Source organism: Lathyrus oleraceus, chromosome 3 (genome assembly GCF_024323335.1).
Source record: "Lathyrus oleraceus cultivar Zhongwan6 chromosome 3, CAAS_Psat_ZW6_1.0, whole genome shotgun sequence".
Taxonomy (NCBI): Eukaryota; Viridiplantae; Streptophyta; class Magnoliopsida; order Fabales; family Fabaceae; genus Lathyrus; species Lathyrus oleraceus.
The window spans coordinates 264810373-264828472 of NC_066581.1; the positions used below are offsets into that span (position 1 = coordinate 264810373).

The 18100-nt window shown below is 31.5% G+C and overlaps 1 protein-coding gene and 1 pseudogene across 1 annotated transcript; both read left to right on the forward strand.

Moving 5' to 3' along the window:
- Positions 1-1172, forward strand: LOC127130758 (uncharacterized mitochondrial protein AtMg00810-like; annotated as a pseudogene).
- Positions 1173-7603: 6431 nt separating this feature from the next.
- On the forward strand, positions 7604-9784 carry LOC127126838 (putative glutamine amidotransferase GAT1_2.1). The gene is made up of 4 exons (XM_051055846.1): positions 7604-7842; positions 8025-8758; positions 8945-9151; positions 9272-9784. The coding sequence occupies exons 1-4, from the start codon at positions 7755-7757 to the stop codon at positions 9518-9520; spliced, it is 1278 nt and encodes a 425-aa protein (XP_050911803.1). The 5' UTR covers positions 7604-7754; the 3' UTR covers positions 9521-9784.
- Positions 9785-18100: the final 8316 nt, after the last annotated feature.

The following is an 18100-nucleotide window of genomic DNA, read 5'->3' on the forward strand; positions in this document are numbered from 1 at the left end:
ATGCATAATCCATTGGGTTTCCGCGACCTCCGTCATCCAGATTATGTATGTCGGTTGAAGAAGTCATTGCATGGTCTCAAGCAAGCGCCTAAGGCATGGTACCAACGTTTTGCTGACTATGTCACCATCATTGGCTTTCGCCATAGCACATCAAACCACTCCCTCTTCATATATCGACAAGGTTTAGACATGGCCTACATTCTGATGTATGTAGACGACATCATCCTCATCACCTCCACTCAGGTCCTCCGCCAATCAATTATGTCACTCTTAGCATTTGAGTTTGCAATGAAGGATTTGGGCCATCTGAGTTACTTTCTGGGTATTGCAGTATCTCGTCATCCTGATGCCATATTTCTCAGTCAAAGCACTTATGCATCAGAGATCATTGAACATGCTGGTATGGCGTCCTGTAAACCATCAGCCACTCCTGTTGACACCAAGCAGAAACTTAGCACCTCCTCCGACACTTCTTATGAGGATCCCTCCTTGTATCGGAGTCTTGTAGGGGCCCTACAGTATCTCACCTTCACTCAACCTGATATATCATATGTTGTTCAACAAGTATGTCTTCATATGCATGCCCCTCGCACGAAACACATGCTTGCTCTTAAGCGCATTTTGCGCTATGTTCAGGGCACCTTACATTTTGGACTACACTTATCCCCATATACCATTGCAAAGCTTATCTCCTACACCGATGTTGATTGCGATGGATATCCTGACATCAGATGTTCTACATTTGGTTACTATGTTTTTCTAGGTGACAACCTTATTTCTTTGTCTTCCAAAAGGCAACCAACTCTCTCCTGTTCCAGTGCTGAAGTCGAATATAGGGGGTTGCCAATGTTGTCTCCGAATCGTGTTGGATTCACAATCTTCTCCTGGAACTCCATTTTCCTATTTCGCATGCCACTTTGGTGTATTTTGACAATGTTAGTGTCATTTATCTATCTGGTAATCCTGTATAGTATCAGCGCACTAAGCATATTGAGATAGACATTCATTTTGTTCGGGAAAAGGTAGCTCGTGGTCAGACTCGCGTCCTTCATGTTCCCTCAAGACATCAGATAGCAGACATCTTCGCTAAAGGGCTTCCTCACATTCTCTTTGATGATTTTCGGACCAGTCTAAGCGTCCGTGAACCTCCCGATTCGACTGCAAGGGTGTGATAGAATAGAATATTTTGTTATTATTAGTCATAATTAGTTTTCTATAATTATGTTGTATTATAATTAGATAGTTGACCAAATATTACACATTGATGTATATATATTCTATTAAGATCAATGAGAAGGACACAATTTCCATTATCTTTTATATATACGCGTGTGTGTGTGATTTATTAGGTGGATATATTATTATAAAATGGGATGGTGGAGTAATAGAATTTGTGAATATCATTAAGCATTATGTTTTAATGGTTAATCTCTTTGCAATGAACTGCATTGTGATGCATGAGTATGTATGAACTTCATAGTCATGCATTTTACTCCCGATCAGTCTAATATATTTATAAAGCCCTATTTTAATTTTAAAAATAAGTTAAAATATAAAAAAAATTAATAATTTAAAATGAGTCATAAAAGATAAAAATATATATTAAACCAATGAAGCACAAAAAAAATTCAAAGTATTATTTAAATTACAAACATCATTTCATACAATTTAAAGTATCTAACTACTTAAAAAGAGTATTTCTACGAACACATTTCGAAGCAAATTCATCAACTAAGTCTTCATATTTTATTGTCTCCAAAAAATTATTTTCAATTTCTATTAATGTCATCCATTAAGCCTTTTCTGTGATATGGTAGATCGCAAGTAAGTATTTAACAACTTCAATTTTAAAAAAACTTTCTTTTGTAGAAGCAACTCTCACATGAATAATCAATAAAATTCTATATGCAATAATTATATTAGGAAAATAATTCAAACCTTTCAAAAATAATAATATATCAGTAGGTCTTACGATTTCTTCAAGCATTATTTCTCTTAGTAACTTTGAAAAAAATCCATTCCCATAAATATCAGATTGCCCATTATGTTTCGATATCCGTTCAAAGTTACTACAACATGACTTCAAAGTTGCATCATCCAATGATTTTAACTTTTGAGAAGTAAATAAGAAACCAAAAATACTTTCATACTCTTGGTATTGCTCAAATCTCTTATTAAGAAAAACAACAGTTTGATCAACAAAGTAAAGAAAATAATTAACCCTGAAAGATTCCTCTTCAGATAGCTCGACTGTTGTGGTATTCAAATTCTCATCAAAGTGTCTTTTTCTTTTAATTATACACCTTTGAGGAATGTTGGTGTGATATTCAATTTAACCGCAATTTCCTTAGTGTTATCCAGAGCCTTATAAAAACATTTTTCTATATATCCTTCAAAAAATAAAATCATTATTAACTTCCTCAAGATTATCATCATTATTAACTTCATTACTAATGGACACACTATAAACATTATCATTTTAAATGGGCCCAATATCAATATTATTATTTTCAATGGGCATACTATCAACATTATCATTTTCAATGGGCACACTATCAAGAATTTCTGCATAAATATTATCAACATAATGACCTCCATTTGAGATTTGTGGTTCTTTTATTAAAAATTTAGACCAACAACCAACCTGATTGATTCGATCCTAGCTACAGGTGCAAAAACTTCGTCGAAGTCGATTCCTTCTTTCTGAAGAAATCCTTTCGTCACAAGTCTCACCTTGTGTCGAGTTATTTCTCCTTTGGGATTCAACTTCACCTTGCATATCCATTTCACATCAATTGCCTTATTGTCTTTAGAAATTCAACAAGTGACCAAGTGTTGTTGACTTTGATGGACTTTAGTTCCTCATTCATTGCTTTCACCCACTTCAAATCCTTCAATGCCTCAACTGCATTAACTAGTTCGACATCTGTATATAAAGCATAGTGTACCAACTCACCTTCATCATCGACCACATCATTTGATGTAATCACACATTCTTGCAATCTTACATGCATGTGTCGTGTTCTTTGAGGACTGCTTGTGCATACTTGACCTCTAACTTCTTATTGTCGAACTTCTCTTTCGACTTCACTTGCTAGTTCTTCACATAAGATTCTCATTGAATCCTTCTTTACATTTTCATTCCAGTTTCATTCCTTAGGCTCATCTATGATGATGTCCCTGTTGATCACTACTTGCTTGTTCACCGGGTCGAATAACTTGTAACCTCCAGTCGAATGACATCCTATTAGGATTATCTGACTCGACTTTTGATCAAGCTTTCTTCTCAATTGATCAGGCACATGCCTATGTGCTATAGATCCAGATGATTTCAGATGACTCACGTTAGGCTTGACACCAAACCAATATTCTTCTTGCGTAATTCCTTATAGCTTCTTCGTTGGACATTTGTTTAAAATATATGTAGTTGTCGATACTGCTTCTCCCCATAATTCTTTAGGTAGATGCTTGCCTTTCAACATACTTCTCACCATGTTCATGATGGTTCTATTATTCTTTTTGTCGTTCCATTATGCTGTGTAGTGTAGTGTGGCACCACCTCATACACAATCCCTTCTTTCTCTATAACTTGTCGAAGTCTTTTGACACATACTTTCCACCGCCATCAGTCCTCAGAATCTTGAGCTTTCAACCACTTTGTCTTTCGACCATAGATTTAAACTTGACAAATATCTCGATCACTTCGCTTATTTTCTTGATGAGGTAAGTCCATAATTTTTGACTGAATTCATCTATGAATGTGACAAAGAATTTGTTACCTCCAATCGAATCCACGTGGATAAGACCACACACATCAGAGTATATGACTTCAAGAATTGCCTTTGACTTGCTTCCGACATCCTTGTTGAAGTTGTTCTTGTGTTGCTTCGCTTGCACACATTCTTCACACATTTCATTTGGAATGTCGATTTCTAGTAACCCTGAAACCATATTTCTTCTTTACAGATCTATGATGTCTTTGAAATTGAGATGACCAAGTCTATAATACCATATTTATTCATCCCTGCTAGCTGTAGTTGCAAGGCACTTGTGCTCCATCACATTAAGTTTAATCCTGATGGTTCTATTCTGAGACATAGGTGCCTTCAAGATTAACTTTCCACATGAGTCAAGAACTCCCATCATCTTGTCTTTGATCAACACTTTGTAGTTCTTTTCGACCAATTGTCTTATGCTGAGCAAATTACTTTTCATGTCCGGTATGTACAGTACATTGGAAATTACTGACCTCTTGTCATCTTTCCTCATAATCAAAATATTACCAATACCTTCAGTTGCTAGAGTATTGTCATTTGCACATTTTACCATGTTCTTCATTGAGGATTTCATGTTGACAAACCAATATTTTCTACCAGTCATGTATGATGATCATCCTGATTCCAAGTATCATTGGTCCTGGAATCTTTCTTCATCTCTTGCTGTGACAATCAACAACATCTCTTCTTTTTCATGCTTTGCAAACTTTGCATCAATTTCCTGATTCTTTTGTTTTTCAGGATAATCACTTGAGTAGTGACCATACTTCTGACAATTGAAACACTGAATGTGATTTTTGTCAAGTTTTCGACCACCACCTTTTCCTCTACCTATAACACCGCCTTTTTAGTTACTTTGGTATGAGGATCTTCTCTGATTCGACCAGCCTCCTTCTTGCTGATTTCGACCAGTCGAATTATTGTAGCCTCTTTTACATTTGTTGTCGAGACACTTCTCTTTGTCTTTCTTTTCTCTTGCTGATTGCGCATGCAAAGCCACATCACTCTTTGACTTGCCTACAACTCTTTCAGCCATTCTTTGTTCATAAAATTCAAGCGTCCCTTGAAGCTCTTCCTTTGTCAATGCTGACAAATTTTTCGACTTTTCTATGGATACTACCACGTGGTCGAACTTTAGAGTTAATGACCTCAAGATATTTGAAACAACTGATCTTGATGTCAACACTTTTTCGCATACCTTGATTTGATTCACCAGTTTTATAACCCTATTGAAAAAAAATATTTATGCTTTTATTGTCTTCCATCTGAAACAATTCATATGTTCTTTTGTAACCTCATCTCTTTCACCTTCTCTCCGCCTCCAAATGATTTTTCAAGAATTTCACATGCTTCTTTCGTTGATTCAATATCACTAACCTTTTCAAAATTATCAGAATCAACACATTTATGGATTATAAAGAGAGCTTTATAATCTTTCTTCTTCAATTCTTTGTGTGTAGCTTTTTCTTCATTTGTCGTATTTGTTGCAAGCGATGTCACTCCCTCTTTCATAAGATTCCAAAGATCTTGATAGAAAAAGATAACATTTATCTGCTTACACCAATTCTCGTAATTCTGATTCTTCAGAATTGGGAGACTCGCCAAAAAATGCCTGTTCGGATGATTCATCTTGTCATGCTTCCAAGAATCGCTCAGTCAATCTCTAGATACCATATGTTGGAATTAAACCCTAAACTTTGAGTAATTCCGAATCAATCTTGACGAACAAGATTCAATCGCACCGATTGGATTTCCTCTTGTTCTTCACTCTTCACTCGAGTGAATCAATCAACCTTGGTTGCAAGATTGTATCGCTGCAAAATGGTGATGAAAAGCAAGAAAAGAAGATTGAATTGAGAAGAAAAGAGTCAGGGTTTATCGAGAGAAGGAAGAATATGATTTTTTTTAAAAGTTCCTCTCTGCTCACAAACTGTGATTCTTTATTCTTTTACAAATGTAAAATTCAAGTATTTACAATAATAGAAGTTACTCCATATTTATAGATTTTGCTTGCTTGCTCCATAAGCAAAGCCCAAAATACTTAATTCTGCCAACACTATAAAATTAGGTTTAAAATCAAATCAATGTCGAAGTTAACTCCTCGACATTTCGACACTCACAATTTCGACGACAACAGACTCTGTTGAAAATAATATTTTGACAAAAAAAATTACAATTCAACGACAGCTGATTTCAAGCCATAATGATGACAGTGTTGTAGAAATGGGATTTTGTTTGGACAATAGGTGGGTGTGGGACCTCATAATTTCAAAAACTTTTACCACATGGGAGATTAAAACTCATACGGAGGAACTGCATGTTATACTAAATAGCGTAGCACCAAGACATGAGGTCAAAGATAGCTTCGTGTGACTGCATGATAGTTCGAACGACTTCTTTGTAAAATCATGTTATATGCTTTTGTCTGATTGTGTAGATGCATGTATCATCGTGGAAGAAGATATTTGAAGGCTTTGTGTAGTATATGGAAAACAAATGTTCCATCTAAGATACAAGTATTTGGTTGGAGATTGATGCTTAATAGACTTTAAGATACAAGTATTTGTTTTGGCCATTGATCCCACTAGCTGCCAACCCACAGAAAACTATTTTGGTTTAGGCATTGTCTTTTTTTGAAATAAAATGAAAAGTGTTGCATACGTGGAGCCACGATGCTGTCCAGTTACATTGTTTTCATGTGCAGCCCGCGCATCCATCTTTGTCTCTGTTTGAGATTTTGACAATTTCGTCAACAAAGAAAAAAACGACTGGCGGTGCTTTTTCATGTTGGTAGTCAACAATGTTTTCTCTCTCAAGAAATTTTGAAACAATAAAATTATAATATTAAATATATTTTTCTTTTAAAAAAATTACTCATTTTAATAAACATCTTATTTATTTTTAAATATTAATAATAACTAGTATAACAATATACTCTTCTCTATCTCAAATTATAAAATATTTTAAATATTCTACATGAATTAAAAAATATAATCAATGTTATATATAAAAGAAAAATTATGCATAATTTTATAATATTTTATTTCATTTAGTATAGATAAAAGGTATCTTCCAAATGTTGAAAGAAAAAATAATAATAAATGATAGATTAAAAAAAATATCATTAATATTATATTAAGATCGGATAATATTAACTTATGTTCCAAAAACATAAATTAAAACATAAATATAGTAAATATTTATTGAATATTGTGTGATGAATTTAATACATGTTTATAATTAATAATTTTATTAATTTTTTCAATATAAATTTTTTATTTATGAATTTTTAACACGTGCCTCAAAGACAGAAGTTAACATTACTCTTATAATTTAATATTATTTTTTTTTCAAAATGATTATAGTTTAGATTAGAGGGAGTATGTGACACTATTAACATTTTTTTTTCATAATATAATAAAAATAAAAATTATGATTCATTGACATTCGATATAAAAAAAATGGTAAACTTAAATTAAATCTCAATCGATAATAATAAGAATTAGTTAAATGATTTTTTTTCTTCTAAAAAAGTAGACTATTTTTAGTATAATTGTCAAATCTATAAAAAAAAATGTTTATAATATAATTATTTGATTATATAAAAATAAATATTTTTTATTTATTTATAATAGTGATGGGATAATATAATTATTTGATCTACTAAATTATTTAACTAACTACATCTATTACAAAGAGATAGCAATAAATATTCAACTGACGTGTAATTTCAATAATATCCATTACCCAGTCCCCATAATTTTTTACTCATCTTTAACCAAGCCCTAATCCTTATCCAAATCATAACCCTATAAATACCATGGCGAAGAAAGCTTCGTTAGAATAACATTCACAATACACAATCAAATTTTCTACCACATCAATACACCATCACTTGTTCATACTAACTAGGTTTTCTTCCACATCAAATTTTCACCCATAATCAACGATAATCAATTCTCAAACGATTCACGTACAATGTCTTCCGATCTCTCCGTCATTCTCCCTCGCGTCCTAATTGTTTCTAGACGAACCCTACGCAAGAACAAGTTCGTTGATTTTGTTGGTAAGTTTCATTCAAACCAATTTACATAAACATGCATTCAAGGAATAGATTAGCACTACCTCAGATTTCATAAATAATCATATACTCGAGAAAACCCTATTTAACTAGAAGAAACAATTCTTAATTTTGATATTTTGTTGATAATATATAGTTTTTTTATATCAATCTTGTTACTTTTTCAGGTGAATATCACCTTGATCTTATAGTAAGCTATGGCGCGGTACCGGTCATAGTTCCGCGTGTTTCCGGGGTTCACATGTTGTTAGATAGCTTCGAACCGATCCATGGTGTGCTTCTATGTGAAGGAGAAGACATTGATCCATCATGGTATGCAGAAGACACATCATCTCTTTCGCAAGAGGAACTAGAAGAGATAAAGAGACTACATGTGAGTGACACATCAATTGATAAAGAGAAAGATTCAATAGAATTAGGGCTCGCGAAACTTTGTCTCGAAAGAAACATTCCTTACTTGGGAATCTGTAGAGGTTCGCAGCTCCTAAATGTGGCATGTGGAGGTAGTTTATATCAAGACATAGGAAAAGAGATTTCTAACAAGTGTTTACAAGAGAGGGAAATGGTGATGCATATTAACTATGATGATTATGATGGACATAGACATGAGGTGAAAGTTGTGGAGGATACACCTTTGCATCATTGGTTTAAGGATTCTTTGGAAGATGGGAAAATGGATATTATGGTTAATAGTTATCATCATCAAGGTGTAAAGAGACTTGCACAACGCTTTGTTCCTATGGCTTTTGCTCCTGATGGTTTGGTGGAAGGGTTTTATGACCCTGATGCTTATAATCCTGAAGAGGGGAAGTTTATCATGGGATTGCAGTTTCATCCTGAGCGTATGAGGAAGGCTGATTCTGAAGAATTTGATTACCCCGGATGTCCCTTCGCTTATCAGGTAACTTGAAACCAGAAGAAACTATCAGATTTTGATTTTTTCAGAAGATCTATTTTGATGCCAGTACATTATTGTTATCCATGTTCGTCAGTGTCAGAGTGTTTGTGTCATGTTTGCGGTGATCGTGGTTCATAGTTATTAACTAATTGTGTTAGTAACATTTCAAAATTCATGTAAAAACTGCAGGAGTTTGTAAAGGCAGTTGTTGCTTATCAGAAGAAGCTGAACAGTAAAGCATCTGTCCAAAAGCCTCTAAAGCTTAACAAGGAACTGGAAAACAAAAGGAAAATTATAGTGCGTAGTTTCTCACTCGCAAAAGACCTGTACAATCATGGCCAAGAGATGAACTCCACCAAAGAATCTGAACTTGAAGCCGGAGTAGAGTTTCTTGAGGTAAACAACACAACTACAATTTACCATTTGTTCATGTCATTTTCTTGAGGTGAACAATACGGTACAATACAACAGATACATATACTTAGTAGTGATCTATATGTTTATTGAACTTTGCAGTCAAACACAGCTTTGAGTGTGCAGCAAGAGAATAGGTTAAAGCAAATGGGTGCAACAGTTAGGAATGCAGGATCATACATAGAAAGATTGAAGCAGAATGAGGAAAGAGAAAAAATGGCAACAAGAGTGATGGATAAAATGTCAATAGAACAGTTATCCGAACTCTTGTCTTTCTATCACACTATGGGACAGATTTCTTCAGAAATATTGGAGAAAAAGATACATGGCATTGTCAATGACACTGATTAGTTTATGATTTTGTTTCTTTTCCATTGTCTTTTGTTGACCATGTGTAGTATTTGTACCAAGTTTGATGTGCTACACTATGGAACATGATTCGTTGTATGTTTGTATTATTTCTTTCTTTATTTGGTAAGAGTGCTCATTTTTGTAACACTTTCTTTTCTATTTTATCATTCATTTTATCCATTATATGTCTATCATATGTATGTGTGTTTTGTCTCTTACATTATATAAATGGTTCAAAGAGTGTGATGTGTGAAGTTTTTTTTATTCTTTGAGTAATACTAGTTCTTAATCCTTATAGCACAACGTGTGATGTTATCCATTAGATGTTTTAAATTGACTACTTGAATTCTTACAAAGAATATAGTATTATGCAATCTACGAATCTCTTGTGTAACTTGCAAGAAAAATATATTATCCATCCCTCTTTAGAAATATATATTATGCATAATAGTCTAAATGAGCACAACTATTTTTGAGAAACGATCATTTGTTTAATCAAATATACAAATTATTGATTTGTTTCATCAAATATAAAAATTATTGAATTTAAACTTTTAAGGTTTAGTGTTTTGATCTCTATTTTATCTCATTGATCGAATTAATCTTATTTCAAATCAAAAAGATTTTTGCTTTAGTTTATATTTTTGTACTTAAAATTAATTACGTGATTAATTATGTGTTTATTTTTAAATGACGTGTAATTTATGAAATATGATAAATTATCGTATAAGAATTTTTGTAGAATTTAAAAATTAAAAAATATATAAATTATATATTAATAAAAAAATATACACATCCTCATTTTTATTACGAGTAAAAATAAAAACTTTTAAAATAAAATATATATAATTTAAAATAAATAAGTTAATTTTGTGAATGAGATAAAATAGAAAAATGGAAATTATATAATTAAACTAATATTTAAATATGCAAAGGATTAAGTTTTACAAGTGTGGTATCTTGTGATGGTTTCATGCAAGTTTCCTTCATTGATACTGTAGTTGTATGTAAGAGAGACAAACATCTATATTCGTCTTGTTTGGGTCTGTTCTTCTGCAAAAACCAATGAAAAATTAAGAGGAATGAGACAAACATATTTGAGGATTCATGCCTAAAACCGGTAAAAAAAAAAAAGGATGGGTTGAATAGGACGGGCCTAATGCATACTACAAGTGTATGACAATGTCGAGTGGTAAAAAATATATCGAATCACAGGGAGATATGTTTGATTACTTATTTTTACTCTAGCAATGTGTAACTAAGGCAATTGAAATGCACACTAAACTATTTTTAGCGCTGTTGTGTGGCTTTCTTAACTGAGAGTGAGACATCTTGTCAATGATGGGTTGAGCTCAGCTATTTAGAAACCGCTCTCAATTATCGATCACTACATTACAATACATGATTGGTATCTAAGTTGTCTCTGTTTTCGCAACCGACATAAATATATTTAAGTGATTGGATTCTAAAATAACAATTGCACTTATTTTCTCATTATTCGTATACAGATAACTCAATTAAAGTTAATCATGAAATAGATCTCACGATCCTTTGTCCCTAATGGACTAATCATTCAGGGTGAGATTGATGGCAAATAAATAAAAAACAGACATATCATGCATAATATAAAAAATAAAATCTGAGCAATAACAATGAAAAATAATTAAACCTGAATGAATACAATACTTGAATTATAACAAGAAAATATCCCAGGAGACCTAAGTGTTCTTACATGAAAATAGAAATTGCTGCAAAATAAACTCACAAGAACTTGACAAAAGCTCAAAATTGGAAATAAACTTAGAGTAATGTAAAGGTAAAACATGATTATTGCTACCAAGGATCCTAGGCTTATTTATAGGCAATAATTACATTCAAGGCCCTAAATTCGTGTAAAGGACACTTAAGACCATTAAATACTCAAAGTGGAATAGTCTGGAGGCTCTAAAAGTCACAAAACGCTCCAAAATTTCAAGAGTTTGTAATTGACGTTGAGCTTAACACAAGCGCGTTAGTTGACACACCGGATTTGGGGGGGGGGGGGGTGTCAGGGAACACGACATGTCTGTGTTGTCCTCAGCTTCTTTCTATGAGAATGGGTGTTGGTGTCAACACGGCCCAACTGTGTTGGCTATGTGTCCTCAGATTTTTTCGATTATTTTTGTTTCGCTTCGACTCTGGTCACTCCTTATTAGCTAAAAACATAAAATCATACCAGAAAGTTGTAAAAAAGGAATAAAACAAAGAAATAAGCATAAGAAATGATGATTAAAACACATAATAAGAGATATAAATACCACTTATCAAACTCCCCAAAACTAGAATTGTTGTTTGTCCTCAAACAAATCGGCTCACAAATTGAAAAGAAGAACAAGATAATGGAGCATGTAATGTTTATGAAATTGAAATGAATAGTACTCATATGTGAAACTAGTTCTGATTGGCTTTTGATAAAAATCCATTGCTAGATCAACACTACAGGCATTGTAAGGACACGAACCATGTAAACACAAACCAATTTTTTTTGTCATGTTCCGACTATGGTTTCGTAGCAAAGTCTCACTTGTCGGTTTTCTCCTGTTTTCGTTCTTTTAAAAATCAAATTAAGGCAATGAAATATAAATAATCATCACAAACTATACAAAGCTAATTGAGGATTTATTTATTATTTATAAGATATGAGTGAGTTAGCTTTTTGAAGGGGAGACCTTTTCAGGTTAAGCCCAACTTCCTTCGACCAAACATCTGCTCTTAATTAAAAGTCTTTCGCAATCTACAATATCGATGATTAAGTCTTATAAATTTTTGATGTCCTAGATAAACAATACTTCTTTAATTTTGTAGTTGATGGGAGCCTGTATCATATTCACATATAAGACACATTTTATGTCCCTTATACTTGTACCCTAACAAACTACCACATGTAGGAACATCAATGATTGTGCAAAACAACATAGCATTCATCTTAAAATTATCATTCGTATATGTATCATTAACATCAACGTCTTCCTCCCATAAAACTCTTAAATATTCAATCAATGAAGTTAAATAAACATCTATGTCATTTTCTGGTTGTTTTGGATTCAAAATTATTATTGATAACATCATATATTTACAATTCATACACAACCACAAAGATAGGTTGTAAATTATGAGAAGAATAGACCCTAAAGTATGGTTAGTACTCCTATTATCAGTTCCTTAAGAGAAGAAATTGATCATATATACTTAAACATGGATTTTTCAAGATCAACTTTGATGCCAATACATTATTATTGACCTCTATAGCACTGACACCTTTGAAGTGTTCATGTCCATATTCGTATCTATGTATGTCCGTGTAAGAAACTGATTGTGATTACGTTTAATTAATTAATTTTTAAAAATTATTATTGGTGCCCACATGTCAGTCGTTATATCGAATTTTTGGTGTTCGTCCTTCATAGTTATTGACTAATTAAATTAATTAACATTTCAAAAATCATATTAAAACTGTAGAAATTTGCAAAGGGGATGTTGCAAATCAGAAGAAACTAAACAATTTAGCACCTGTCAAAAAGCCTCTAAAGCTAAATAGGAAACTGGAAAACAAAAGGAAAAGTATAGTGCGCAACTTTTCACTTGTAAAAAACTTATACATTCATGGCCAAGTGATGGACTCCATCAAAGAATCTGACTTGAAGCATGAGTAGAGTTTTTTGAGGTAAACAATACAACACCATTTGTTCATTCATTTTCTTGAGGTGCACTATACAATACAACAGATACATATACATTTTTATGTTTATTCATTTTGCATTCAAACACAACTTTGAGTGTACAACAAGAGAATAGGTTGAAGCAGAATGAGGAAAAAGAAAAAATTGGCAAGAAGAGTGATGAATAAAATGTAAATAGAACAGTTATCATAAATCTTGCCTTTCTATCACACTATGGAATAAATTAGTTCAGAAGTATTGGAGAAAAAGATACATGGCATTGTCAATGACATTGATTTCATTAGGTTATAAATTTGTTTCTTTTCCACTGTCTTTTGTTGATCATGTGTAGTATTTGTACCAAGTTTGATGTGCTACACTACGGGACGTAATTCCTTGTATGTTTGTATTATTTCTTTCTTTATTTGGTATGAGTGCTCATTTTTGTAACACTTTCATTTTTATTTTATCATCCACTTTATACGTACTAGCGTTCAGACGGGCACTCCCGTGCCCGTCTGTCCGCTTTTTTTTTTTTTAATGCGCACAGCAGAGACAAATAAATGTTTCTTTTTATTTTTATCAGGTTTGTATTGTACATCATATTAAAAATAATATTATTACACTTTGAAAATGGTAAACAGAGATATTCAAAGTTATATTGAAGCATGCAAAGTACTATTGATATTGTGTAATTAATGACGTTCTTTAAAAGGAATACCGAACATGAAATCTTTATTCGAAGTATTTTCTTTTTCGTTACAATTATTTTCCATAGTAAACAAAAAATGTAAGACTCTCAAATTAGAATTTTTTTAGAGAAAAATATAGTAAAGTTAATAGTAAGTAGTGTAATATAGCTTTTTTTACCTTATAAAGATTCAAATCAATTCTTCATACACCCTTTTATTAATGCGCTCTTGAGATTTAAAAAACTACAAATACATGAAGAAATGTCATATCATCAAAGAATACATTTAAAATATATCTAGCTAAGCAATGTGGGATCAAGAAAATATAATTTGAGCCCGTGGCCATTTTCAAGTCTCCTTATTGCGCTACACTGAGTTTTTGTTTTTACTCACGTGCCCGTTTGTCCGTTTTTTTATTGTGCTTACGTGTGTATATCTTTTATGATGTTTTTCACATATGTCATGTTAAAAATAATATTACTTGGACACACATTTAATAAAAATAAAATTAAGATGATATATATTCACTTTCAACATGTTTTAGTAAATTATGACTTAAATTTGAGAAATCAACATAAAAAAAGGCGGAACACCTATCTCTCTCACACACACACACATTTAAGTAATAATTTAATGTAACATATTGAAAGTGAATATTTATCATCTAAATTATATATAAATAAATAAATAAATAAATATTCCTATCTTTTCCAACCAATTTTATCTTTTGTATTATTAAATTTCTCCCTATTTTCATTTGAATATCTATTTTTATTTTCTAATTTTTTTTCTAAATCTATTATTTTCATTTCACACTATTGACCAACATTATAAAGAACAACAACAAAAATGTTGCAAATATAGTCAATATTTAGTTCACTTGCAATAGAGTGTCGGATGCTACGGTGACCAATAAATCTATGAAATATCATTAAAAAAGAAAGTATTTGCATATAATATTTTGATAATCATGAAAATAATAAATAGTACATAATCAGCGCTATAAGAAAAGCACCTGATATCTCGAAAAACTCATCTTATACACCACCATATCTCGAAAAGCATGTCAAAATAATAAATGATCAAATAAACTTCTACGCCCCACGTCTTGCTCGATCCTACTTGTCTCAATTGGGAAGCTTGCATTAAATTTTTGAAAGACGGTAATAAACTTCTGAATCACTAAATCTAATACTAAGAACATGCACTTTTTTTCTTTTTCCTTTTCATTCTCTCTAAAATTTTAATTTTAATTTTGTTTTTGATGAGTGTGTTGTGTATGGTAATCATGATAATACTATTTGTTTTAATTAAATTAAATGAGGAAGTTGAATATTTTGATTAGTAACAGTAATCCATGAATAATGGGTCGGTTGGAATAAAGATATAATTGGAATGAAAATAGGTCAATTCAAAATATCATATCCCCATTATAGATAGTTATAAATACACTAATTATAATTTATTAGAATTTAAAGTAAGATGTCATAGGTTCTCTAAAATATTTCATTGTTAAATTCTATGAACCAATTTAATAATACAAATGGCATATTATAATAATTAAAAATCACATTGTACTTCTAAGTTGTTAAATTCTAAATTGTTACAAATTGTTTTCTATTCTTTTTCTTAGCATCATATCTCTCATATTATTTATCTTAATTTATAATCTCTCTCCGCCTTTATAGTATGCACACACGTAAAACAATTTTCTGTCCATAAATCTATTTCGATTTTTAACTAAATAGAAAAGAAAGACGGGAAATTGTATGAATCAGAATCAAATATAGATAGAAGGATTTGTAGTAGAAAAATATCTTAAGATAAATGTCATTAAAATGACAAATAATAATCATTAACCATCTATTATGTAATACTATATGCCTTAAAAATCAGAAATATAATAATGTAAAATAAATTGAACCAACAAACTTAATGAAATAATACACTATATGTTTTAGCAAATTTGGTAATTATAGACATGTTATATTTGTTCTTTAAAACAATTAATGGTAGAACTTAAAGAAGAAAATTGTGAAAATAGATTTAAAACCATCATATAATACAAACAAATAAATCATCAATGAGAATATGCAATACTTATCATTACACTAAATCTCAAATAAAAACAAAAAAGAAAACATGGGTATATTTGTCGCTATCATCCTAATGAGTTTGTTTCTTCTTGATCATCATACTAATGTTAAATTTGTTCAATGTGAAAACATTGACATCTTTGTGGTAACATTGTGAGAAAATGAGAAAAATATATGTCGTACGATAATTAATGTCACCAACATGAAAAATCTCTCATGTTAATATCAATGTATTGGGGATTGACAGCCATATTCTACATTCTCTTGATAATAGCTTCCATGTTGATGTCACTGAAAATCCAAAATCTTCCCTCTTTTCCTTCTCTTTTTTATCTCAAAAATTTATTTATATGTTCGTGTGCAATAAAACAACACATAAAGGGAAAAATCAATTTCTCATATAACAACACAACTTTAGTATAAAACATAAAAATTAACTAATAATTCCATATATTTTAATAACAATTACAATCAAGTAAAATAAAATATAATAATTAGAAAGAGAGAAAGAAAAAACTTAAATGGTGAAAGTAAAAGTTCAATGCTAAATCACTTATCAAGATAAATCATTTCCCAAATTTCTCAACTTTCCTCCTTAAAATCAACTTTAAAGCAAGTACGATGGTTTAAGTAATATGAAGAACTCAGAGGGAGATAAAAATCAAAAGGAGAGTGAATTGGGATATAGGCAAACAATTTTAGATTTTACAGAATCATTTAAAATCTAACTACAATACAAAAAAATAAACCGAACAAATTTTGCAAATAAATAGTAATTTTGTAGATTCAAGTGGTAACTACCAAGAAGTTATATCGATGCATTATTTGTAATTGCTAAGTGGAAGAACATGAAGGTTATATTGTTGTAAATTCAAGTGGTAACTACCAAGAAGTTATTACCATACAATTTTGTTTTATTATTTATTAAAAAATTAAAAGATTAAATAAGGGTAATTTTGGAAAAAATAAAAGCCACTCCAAAACATTGTATCCCCATATATAGGTATATATATAGGTATAGATGTTACATATGTATGTCAGTTTTGTCTTGCATTATATAAAATGGTTTCAAGAGTGTGATGTGTGAGGTATTTTATATTCTTTTAGTTAACTAGTAAAAAATTCTATACGTATGTAAATATATATAACATGTGATGGTTTTCTTAGATGTAATTGGCAATATAAGTTTTATCAAAAAAATTGTTTTAACCTGTTTTAGAGATATTATAAATTTATTTCAGAAATATTAAAAAATGAAAGTGAAATTGGTTTCATTAACTTGTTGCAAGTACAAAACAAGTTGGTGATTTGAATAGGCATAAAACTGAAATTGGTTTCATTAACTTGTTGCAAGTACAAAACAAGTTGGTAATTTGAATAGGCATAAAACTGTGATCTAAAGAATGATTCAAAATTTCAACATATGAATATCAAATGACTTAGTCCGCCACACAAATTTCATAAGTAATTTCGACGAAAAGGATTACATGGACGTACTTGTCCTTTCCGATCATCGAGTATTTGGATGATGGTTGTACTTAGTCTCTCGTTCGAGTAATCTTCATCCACCCAAAATAAACTCAATCCATCAAATATTTTCCGCCTTAGCGCGGATTCATAGAGCATACCTGCTATATTTGGTTGGCACTGCGATTTTTATGGACAAGAGTGTGACTTATGTGGATGTCGTCTACCTACGATACTTCGAGGACTTCAACGGATCCATGAGTACAAGTAGGGAACCGCTTGTTTGGTCTACTTGTACTCGAAGGTATATGAGGGATGTAGGTGGAAAACAAAGTAGGTAACATGCATCATCACACTACAAAAGATAATATTTATTTGTCTTTATGTTTCATTTTCATTATATTTTTGCAACGCCCTTACTGATGATTCGTGTGTTCCAACACTTTTCATACTTGGATCCTCCAATCCTTCCCTCACATTCGGCTGGCCGTGTGTACCGACTTACATTGAGGATATGATGTGTCCTTCAATATTTAGCCCGTTCAGAGGGAACCAGGCGATAGAGTCGTTCAGAGTGTATCTTGACCGCTTGGTTGCCTATGATATGCACTTTAACAACTGTCGATC